The sequence below is a fragment of the Corapipo altera genome, unplaced genomic scaffold (assembly GCF_003945725.1).
Source record: "Corapipo altera isolate COAL_440 unplaced genomic scaffold, ASM394572v1 290, whole genome shotgun sequence".
Taxonomy (NCBI): domain Eukaryota; kingdom Metazoa; phylum Chordata; class Aves; order Passeriformes; family Pipridae; genus Corapipo; species Corapipo altera.
In genome coordinates this window covers 367,323-376,493 of record NW_020885041.1, presented here as the reverse complement: position 1 = coordinate 376,493, position 9,171 = coordinate 367,323, and the positions used below count along the sequence as shown (strand labels likewise).

The following is a 9,171-nucleotide window of genomic DNA, read 5'->3' as shown; positions in this document are numbered from 1 at the left end:
CCCCCCGGTGCTTGGGCCGGGGATGGGGAACGTGGAGAGCGCGGACGGGGAGGCACTGCCCCGGGGCCCCGGAACGGCGGCAGGCCACCCGGGGGGGCCCGGGCTGTTCGCCCCGGGCAAGATGCCGATGCCGGAGCCCTGCGAGCTGGAGGAGCGCTTCGCGCTGGTGCTGGTGAGAGGCCGACTCCCGCCGCTCCCCCCCGCGGTTCCCAGTGGGCTCCTCCGGTTCCCGGTGCGCCCCTGCGGTGCGCTTCCCCCGTACTCCGTCCCCGCGACCCCTCCGGGTCCCGCTGCGCCCCCCCGGGCCGCCCCTTCCCGGGACCCCTCCCGATGCGCCCACCCGGGCCACGGGGCAGGCACCGGGCACCGCCGGGACGACACCGGCTCCCGGAGCCACCGGGGACGGGCGGGGAGCGTTGGTGCCCGCGGGGATGGGCAGTGGCCTCGGGACCGCGGGGAATACCCCGCCCGGGACAGCCCCGGGGGGTGACGCCACTCCCGGTGCCACCGGCGGGGCCCCTGAGGCCCCGGGGACTTTGTGAACGGGGAAAGTCCCGTCGGGGCGGCGAGCGGGGCTGCGGGCGGCGGGTCCCCGTGGTTGCGGGGGTCCCCAGGGCTGGGGTTCCCCCTTGGGTGCCGATTCCCGGTGGATGCGGGGGTTCCCGGTGGGTGCGGCGGTTCCCGGTGAGCGCGGGTCCCCCGCGCGGTCCCCGGCCCCGCTGTCACGGACGGGGCGGTGGCCACCCCGCCGCGGTCACCGGCCCAGCCCGTCGGTGCCACCGCGTCCCCGGGACGTGGGCAGGTCCCCACCCCGTGCCACCGGTGCCATCGGGACCCCCAGTACTGCGGGAGGGAACCCACCGGCACCGGGCTCGCGGCGCGGGCCGTCCCGGTGGCCCCTCCGCGTCACCGGCTTTGTTTGGCGGGGGAGACACACCGTGACCGGTGACACCGGTGCCCCCCGGTCCCCGACGCCCGGTGGGGGCCGCCGCCAGCGGAAGCCGAGGCCAGGCAGGAAATGCCGTGTGGTCCCACGGGGCTCTGGAAGCCGAAACCGGGGGGCATCGGGGGGGCATCGGGGGGCACCGGCACCGCCGGCGTGGGCGCGTCCCGCCGGTGACCGAGCGGCTCCCGCCCGCGGCGCCGCTGCCCGTCCCGCATCCCACGCGGGGCGGATGCGGCCGCCGGTCCCCGCGGGGCCGGTGGCGGGGGGGGACACGTCCTGCCGGGCGACACCGATGCCGGGGAGGGGCTCAGTTTGGTGGGTTGTGGCACCACATCCCCCCTCACCTCCCAAAATGTCCCCCGCGCCCGTCGGCGGCGCCCGGTGCCGTCCCGACTGCTGCCGGGGGTGGAAAAATATTCCATCATGTGATGGAGCTCCGGCGGCCCCCGGACGGGAGGATCCGCCCCGGTGCCCCCCAGCCCCAGGATGCGCTCCGGTACCGCCGTTCCCGGGTGGGTTCGGCCCCCGGGACAGCCGTGGGGGCTCCCGGTGGGGGCGGCGGCGGAGGAAGTGCCCGGCCGGGAGCGGCCGCGCTCCCACCACAAAGGCAGGAAACCGAGCGGCGGGAACGCCGGGGCGGGCGGCTGCGCTTCAAAGCCCCCCGGTGCCCCCCCGATGCCCCCGAGACCCCACCCGGGGTCTCTGTGTGTCCCTTCTGCCTCCGTCTCCGGGAGGGCCCTGGGATTTCGCCTGTGGCCCGGGGGGAATAAGCTGAGACCTGTGGGGAGGGAACGGTGCCCCTTTTGGGGGCAGTTCTGGGGGCCCCGTGCTGGCGGTGACGTCCCCGTGGGCCCGCGGGACCCCTGCCCAGGGGTGTTCGGTCTCGCCCACTCTCTGTATCCCGGTTTCCTGCGGCTTTGTGGGATCGGGATGAGCAGGGGAGGGATAATTTTAGCCGCCAAGGGGCGGGTGGAGCGGTGGCAGTGACCGGCTCCCGATAACGGGGCTGCCCGGACCTGCGTCACCAGGGTGACATCACTCACGGGGGTGGCATCGCCCACCGGGATGGCATCGTGTGCTGCGACGGCATCTCCCGCAGGGGTGGCACTGCCCCAATCCCGCGGCCATCCGGCGTCCCCGGTGCCCCCTGGGACACTCCCTTTGTGTCCCCTGTGCCACATCCCGCACTGTGGGTCCTGGGGTCCCCCATGGGGCTTCCCGGTGTCCTGGTGAGCCAGCACCGGTGCCTGGCCTTGTGCCCGGTGCCTCAGTGAACTGGGACCGATGCCAGGCCTCGTGCCTGGTGTCCTGGTGAGCCAGCACCAGTGCCAAGTCTCGTGCCCGGTGTCCTGGTGAGCCGGCACCGGTGCCCGGCCTCGCCGCGGTCGGGAGCGGAGGCTGCGGTTGCCGCGCGGAAGCGGGTGCAGACAGGAAGGACACGTCGGGGATGGGGAGATTTGGTGCTGCCCGCAAGCTGGCACGTGGCCCTGTTGGCACTGCTGGCACTGCTGGCACTGCTGGCACTGCTGTCCCCGTGCCACATCTGTGCCCACCGGTGCTGGTGACCCTGGCTGTGCCCTGGGCCTGAGTGCCCTTAAGAGGGACCCTGGCTGTGTTGTGGATGCTTTTTGGGTCTGGTTGCCCCCGGGGGGCACAGTGTCCCTGTGTCCCCAGGGTGACACCTCCGCTCTGCCCCCAGAGCTCTATGAACCTGCCCCCGGACAAAGCCCGGCTCCTGCGCCAGTACGACAACGAGAAGAAGTGGGACCTCATCTGTGACCAGGTGGGGGCTGAAGGGTCCCAGGCATCCTGGGGGGGGTCTGGGTGAGCTGTGCTGCTGTCCCTGTGTCACCAACACCCCCCCCCCATCCCCTCCAGGAGCGGTTCCAGGTGAAGAGCCCACCCCACGCCTACATCCAGAAACTTCGCAGCTTCCTGGAGCCAGGAGTCACACGGAAGGTGAGGGACCGGGGGGGCCTGGGAGGGGTCTGGGGGGCTCTGAGGGGGCACAGCTCAGCCTTGCTCTGCCCCCAGAAGTTCAGGAGGAGGGTTCAGGAGTCAACCAAAGTGCTGCGTGAGCTGGAGATCAGCCTGAGGACGAACCACATCGGGTGAGTGGGGGGGTCCCAGGGAGGGGCTGTGGGGTCCTAGTGTGGGGTGTGGGGTCCTGGGAGGGGGTTGTAAAGTCCCAGGTGGGGTGCAGGGTCCCAGGGTGGGGTGCAGGGACGCGGGGGGGCTCTGGGGTCCCATCACCAGCCCCGCACAGCTGCAGGGGAAGCCGGAGGCGCTGCAGGAACTGGGCCGGTTCCTGCCCCAGCCCGCGGGCAGGTCCCGGGGGCGGATGCCGGGGCGGATGGGCTGGCGATGACGCCCTGGACGAGGCAGCGTGACCAGACCCCGCCTGGCTCCTCCTGGCACCTCAGGGCTCGGTCGGCACCGTCCCCGAGCCGGTGACACCCCGATCCTCACCAGGATGCCCCGGGGGCAGCGCGGGGCGGCGGGAGGGACGGGGCGGTCCCAGGGGTGTCGGGGCCATCAGTGGCAGGTGCCCAGTCATGCCCGCGTGCCCGGGGCGGCTCGTGCACGTGCTGGGCTCTTCCCCGCCGCCGGCCCCGCTCGTCCCTGCCCACGGACCCAAAATAGCAGCAGCCGGAGACAGGAAACGGGCTGGGGCGAGGGGCTGGCGGCGGCAGGAAAGGGGCAGCTGCGGCCCCCCCGGCTCCCTGATGCAGGGCCGTGGGCAGGCGTGGGGGGACCCCCGGCGCTCCTGGGTGAAGCCCCCACCCCGTGCACCCCACTCCGTGCACCCTCACCCCCTTCCACACCCCTCCCTGCCCCTGGGCACAGCACCTCACATGTGCACCCCAACACCCTCCCCCCAGGAGTCAGGGCACCCCGAAACCCCCCCACCGTGGGGTTCCCAGGGTGGGGGTGCAGCAGCCCCAGCACCCACCTCTGTTTCCCGCCCACGCCGAGCCCTCCCCGCCCTGCAGCCCGCAGATAACCCGGTACCGGCGCTGGCACCGGCGATAGCACAGAGGCTGCAACTGCCACGGCAGCCCTGGGGTGCCCCTGCTCCCCCCTCACCATCCCTGAGCCACGACAGGGATCCCTGTGGAGGAGGGGGTCGTGCCGGGGGGGTTCCCAACCCCTGCGGGCCCTGATGGGTTCCTGGTGCCACAGGTGGGTGCGGGAGTTCCTCAACGACGAGAACAAGGGGCTGGACGTGCTGGTGAACTACCTGTCCTTCGCCCAGTGCGCCGTCATGTGAGTGGGGTCAGGGGGGCCCTGGGGGATGGGGGGGGGTCCCGGTCCCTGTAGCAGCTCCCTGATGTGGGTGGCCGAAGCTGGTTGGTCCCTTGTCATCCCTGGGACACCACAGGGGGACCCGCTTGCTGTGGGGTCCCGAGGGACAAGGGATGCTCAGCCCCCTCCTGCCCACCCTGAGGGTCCCAGAGCCACCTTCGCGCCTGTCCCTGCCCCGCTGCCCCCCCGCCCCCCCGCCTCAGCGCTTGCCTCTCTGTGCCCCCTTGCCAAAGCCGTGTGCCCCCTTGCCAAAGCCTTGTGCCCCCCCTGCCGCACACGTGTCCCCCCCCCCTTCCAGGTTGGATTTTGAGGGCCTGGAAGGCGGCGAGGACGGCGCGCTGGAGAAGCTGCGCGCCTGGAGCAGGTCCATCGAGGATCTGCAGCACCCCAGCGCCCTGCCCGCCCCCTTCGCCAGCAGCCTGGCCCGCTCGGCCCGCCAGACCGCCCTACGGTACGTACCCGGGGGGACACACCCGCCGGGGGGGCACGTCCTGCTGTGGGGGTACGTCCTGCTGTGGGGGTACGTCCTGCCGGAGGGCTCTGGCTGGCCACGGTGCTGCCGCTTGCTGCGTGCCGTGCCACGTGCCGGTGTGCCACTGTGTGTGCCGGTGTGCCGTGCCACGTGCCGGTGTGCCACTGTGTGTGCCAGTGTGCTGTGCCATGTACCGGTGTGCCACGGCGTGTCCGGGTGTGCCACAGCGTGTGCCATGCCAAGCACCGTCCCGCCGTGGCTTGTGCCATCGTGCCCCACACCGTGTGCATCGCACCACGCCACGTGCAGCGCCCGGAGCTCAGGCTGTGCCTCACCCCCGGCGTGGCCGTGCCGTGGCACGTGCCGCGTGTGCCGCGTCCTGCGCTGCCTCGTGCGTCCCGTCCCGCCCGTGCTCCACCCGCCCCCGCTCTGGCTCTACCCCGGGGTAACGCGCCCCATCTCTGCTTCCAGGGCCGGGTGCCCCCTCTCTGGCTGTGCTCTCTCTCTCTTCTCCTCCGCGCCCACCTCGCCGCTCGCCCGCCCGCCGGGTAAGTACCGGCGTCCCGGGGCCGGCCCGGTGCTCGCGGCGGCTCCGCGTCTGCAGCCTCTGTCCCTCTCGCCCTCCGACCTCTTCTCTCTGCCTCTGCCCCTCCTAAAGCCCTGCTGTCCCCACGCTGTCCCCGCCCTGTCCCTCGGTGAGCGCTGGCGGTGCAGCACCGCGGGCGAGGGTCCCGCTCACCGTGTGTCCCGTGTCCCCCAGCTATGGGACCCTGCCCAGCCGCCGGGCGCTCAAGAACTCGCGCCTGGTGAGCCAGAAGGACGATGTCCACCTCTGCATCATGTGTCTCCGGGCCATCATGAACTACCAGGTACTGTCACCCCGCGGTGGGGACGCCGCTGTCGCTGCTGTCACCGTGGCTGACGCTGTCCCTGCTCCGTCCCCACAGTACGGCTTCAACCTGGTCATGTCCCACCCTCACGCTGTCAACGAGATCGCCCTGAGCCTCAATAACAAGAACCCGAGGTAAGGGGGGGTCTGGCAGGACAGGGGTCCCGGTGCTGGCCGGGGGTGATGGTGATGGTGACGCTGTGCCCAGGATGAAGGCGCTGGTGCTGGAGCTGCTGGCGGCCGTGTGCCTGGTCAGGGGGGGCCACGAGATCATCCTCGCGGCCTTCGACAACTTCAAGGAGGTAGGAGGGGAATGGGAGCAGCAGGACCAGGTTGGGATGGGGGGGACTGGGGGGAGAGAGGAGGAGGTTGGGATGGGGGCACCAGAATTAGGCTGGGATTGGGGAGCAGGACCCAGGGAACAGAGAGATGGAGGACCACAGGAGAAGGCTGGGATGGGGAGTCTGGAGCACACGGGATGGGGGGGATCAGGGAGGATGAGGACTGGGAGGTCTGGGGGCACCAGGACTGGACTGGGATTAGGAAACTGGAGCCCACGAGATGGGGGGGAGGCCAAGCCAGGATGACCTTGTGTCCGCTGCCTGCTCAGGTGTGCAAGGAGAAGCATCGCTTCGAGCGGCTCATGGAATACTTCCGCAACGAGGACAGCAGCATTGACTTCATGGTGGGACACCCTGTCCTGGGCGAGGGGGAGGGTCTTTTTGGGGGGCCAGGGGGGGCTCCCAGTGACCCCAGGTGACCCCTGCCCGCAGGTGGCCTGTATGCAGTTCATCAACATCGTGGTGCACTCGGTGGAGGACATGAACTTCCGTGTCCACCTCCAGTACGAGTTCACCAAGCTGGGGCTGGAGGAGTTCCTGCAGGTACGGGGGGGTGTCAGGGCTCAGAGGGGGGTCACCCCACGGGCCCCCCCCATCCCTGACGCCGCCCCTGTGCCCGCAGAAGTCGAGGCACACGGAGAGCGAGAAGCTACAGGTGCAGATCCAGGCGTACCTGGACAACGTTTTCGACGTGGGCGGGCTGCTGGAGGACGCCGAGACCAAGAACGTGGCCCTGGAGAAGGTGGAGGAGCTGGAGGAGCACCTGTCCCATGTATGTGAGCACGGGGGGATGCAGGGACCTTGTGGGGTCCCGGGGGGGGTCAGTGGTGACACCTGGGGGGTCCCTGAGGGGGTGTCACAGCCGTGTCCCCCCCCCAGCTAACGGAGAAGCTGCTGGACCTGGAGAACGAGAACATGATGCGGGTGGCGGAGCTGGAGAAGCAGCTGCTGCAGCGGGAGAAGGAGCTGGAGGTGGTCAAAGTGCGTAGGGGGCCATGGGGGGGCTGTGGGGAGCACGGAGGGGTCCCGAACCCCCGGCCTGACGCTCGCTGTCCCCAGGAGACCTACGAGCACACGAGCCACCAGGTGCACACCCTGCGGAGGATGATCAAGGAGAAGGACGAGGCTTTCCGGCGCCGCTACGGCTCCGAGCCGCCCCCCGTGCCTGGCGCAGAGTCCCCCCCCCAGCCCGAGCCCGAGCCCCTGGAGGAGACCCTGCGGCTCCCAGTCCTGCCCCCCGTGGAGGCCGCGCCCCCTCCACCCCCCCCACCACCCCCCCTTCCGCCCCCCGCACCCCCACTCCCAGGTGAGGAGGGGGAGCCCCCGGGGCATCCCCCAAAATGGGGCATCCCCCAGAATGGGGCATCCCCAAGCTGGGCTGTCCCCAGGGGTGGGAGGGGGGGGGGGCTCTCAAAGTGGGGTGTCCCTCGTGCTGGGCTACTCCAGAGGATGGGGGGGTCCCCAGAATTGGGGTCTCACCCTCTCGTGGCTTCACAGGGAAGTGCCCCCCGGCCCCGCCGCTGCCCGGGGCTTCGCCCTCCATCGCCCTCACGGTCGGGCTCTCGGGTAAGGGAGGGTGACGTGGGGACTGTGGGGATGGGGACAGGGAGGACATGGGGACCAGGGAGACAGGGACAGGGGACAGGCACCGTGAAGGAATCAGGATGGGGACAGGGAGGGTGGAGGCACTGGGGGGACAAGGACAGGGGACAGGGAAGGGTTGCAGGGACCGGGGTGTTGCAATCCCCAAGAAACACCCGTTCAGCAACAGGGATGGGGGTGGCCCAGGGGATGGTGACACCGGACTCAGATGGCTCAGGGTGGGCACAGGACCTGTCCCCCCTGCCTCCCCCTGCCCCGGGGGATGCTGAGCTGGCTCCCACCCCACTGGCAGCCATCCGGATCAAGAAGCCCATCAAGACCAAATTCCGGTTGCCCGTGTTCAACTGGACGGCGCTGAAGCCCAACCAGATCAGCGGGACCGTGTTCAGCGAGCTGGACGACGAGCGGGTGCTGGAGGTGAGCCCGGGACCCCCTCCCAAGTGCTGGGTGGGCACCAACAGCCCCCCTCCCACCTGTGACCCCCCTTTGTCCCCTCAGGACCTGGACCTGGAGCGCTTCGAGGAGTTGTTCAAGACCAAGGCGCAGGGCCCGGCGCTGGACCTGGTGTGTGCCAAGAGCAAGGCGGCGCAGAAAGTGGCCACCAAGGTGACGCTGCTGGAGGCCAACCGTGCCAAGAACTTGGCCATCACCCTGCGCAAGGCCGGGCGCGGCGCCGACGAGATCTGCCGGGCCATCCACACGTATGACCCCACATGGGAGGGGGGGGAACGGGGGGTAGGGGGGCAGGGACGGTTGGTTGGCGTTCAGGGGGGTCCGGGCAGAGCGCAGGGGGGCTGGCAGGGGTGCAGAGGGGGTTGGTTGGGGTGCAGGAGGGTCCTGGCAGGTTGCAGGGGGTCTGGCTGGGATTCAGGGGGTCTGGTTGGGATTCAGGGGTTCGGGCAGGTTTCAGGGGGCCAGGCTGGGGTTTGGGGTTCCCATCCCAGGTGCTGCTGCGAGCTGCTCCCCGACATTGTGGGCGCGGGGCAGGTTCGACCTGGCGACGCTGCCGGTGGATTTCGTGGAGTGTCTGATGCGGTTCCTGCCCACGGAGGCCGAGGCCAAGGCGCTGCGTCAGTACGAGCGCGAGCGGAAGCCGCTGGAGGAGCTGGCGGACGAGGACCGGTTCATGCTGCAGTTCAGCAAGGTGGAGAGGCTGCCCCAGCGCATGGCCATCATGGCCTTCCTCGGCAACTTCACCGAGAACATCCAGATGCTGACGCCGGTATGGAGCCGGGAAAGGGGGGGGGATTGTTCCTGCTGGACGCCCCCCCCGCCCTGGCTGAGCCCCTCCTGTGCTGTCCCCCTGCAGCAGCTCAACGCCATCATCGCGGCCTCGGCCTCCGTCAAGTCCTCCCAGAAGCTGAAGCACATGTTGGAGGTGGGGACAGGCTGGGTGGGGGTCCTGTGCTCCAGCCTTGCTGGAGCTGGGAGAAGAGGGGGTCCTGTGGGGGTCCCACTCTCTCCTGACCTCCCGATCCTGCTGCTTTGCACCCCCCCATCCCCGGTGCTTCGCCCCTGCAGATCATCTTGGCGCTGGGCAACTACATGAACAGCAGCAAACGCGGCGCCGTCTACGGCTTCAAACTGCAGAGCCTGGACCTGGTGGGCAGCCCCC

General features: G+C 70.5%; 1 protein-coding gene across 4 annotated transcripts in view; it reads left to right on the top strand.

Moving 5' to 3' along the window:
• Positions 1–12: 12 nt before the first annotated feature.
• FMNL3 (formin like 3) overlaps positions 13–9,171 on the top strand; it is a 12,047-nt gene continuing 2,888 nt past the window's right edge. For 2 of the 4 annotated variants that reach the window (XM_027668535.1, XM_027668533.1), the window contains exons 1-20: positions 13–172; positions 2,646–2,729; positions 2,825–2,905; positions 2,981–3,057; positions 4,130–4,213; positions 4,551–4,703; positions 5,485–5,593; positions 5,672–5,748; positions 5,822–5,915; positions 6,224–6,298; positions 6,387–6,497; positions 6,577–6,726; positions 6,834–6,935; positions 7,014–7,260; positions 7,452–7,520; positions 7,849–7,973; positions 8,055–8,257; positions 8,544–8,778; positions 8,866–8,934; positions 9,078–9,158. In XM_027668535.1, coding sequence (XP_027524336.1) covers positions 23–172; positions 2,646–2,729; positions 2,825–2,905; positions 2,981–3,057; positions 4,130–4,213; positions 4,551–4,703; positions 5,485–5,593; positions 5,672–5,748; positions 5,822–5,915; positions 6,224–6,298; positions 6,387–6,497; positions 6,577–6,726; positions 6,834–6,935; positions 7,014–7,260; positions 7,452–7,520; positions 7,849–7,973; positions 8,055–8,257; positions 8,544–8,778; positions 8,866–8,934; positions 9,078–9,158 — 2,376 coding nt within the window. In that variant the 5' untranslated portion in view covers positions 13–22. The remainder of the gene's footprint in view (positions 173–2,645; positions 2,730–2,824; positions 2,906–2,980; positions 3,058–4,129; positions 4,214–4,550; positions 4,704–5,484; positions 5,594–5,671; positions 5,749–5,821; positions 5,916–6,223; positions 6,299–6,386; positions 6,498–6,576; positions 6,727–6,833; positions 6,936–7,013; positions 7,261–7,451; positions 7,521–7,848; positions 7,974–8,054; positions 8,258–8,543; positions 8,779–8,865; positions 8,935–9,077; positions 9,159–9,171) is intronic. The other 2 variants (XM_027668534.1, XM_027668536.1) reach the window with 2 other exon arrangements.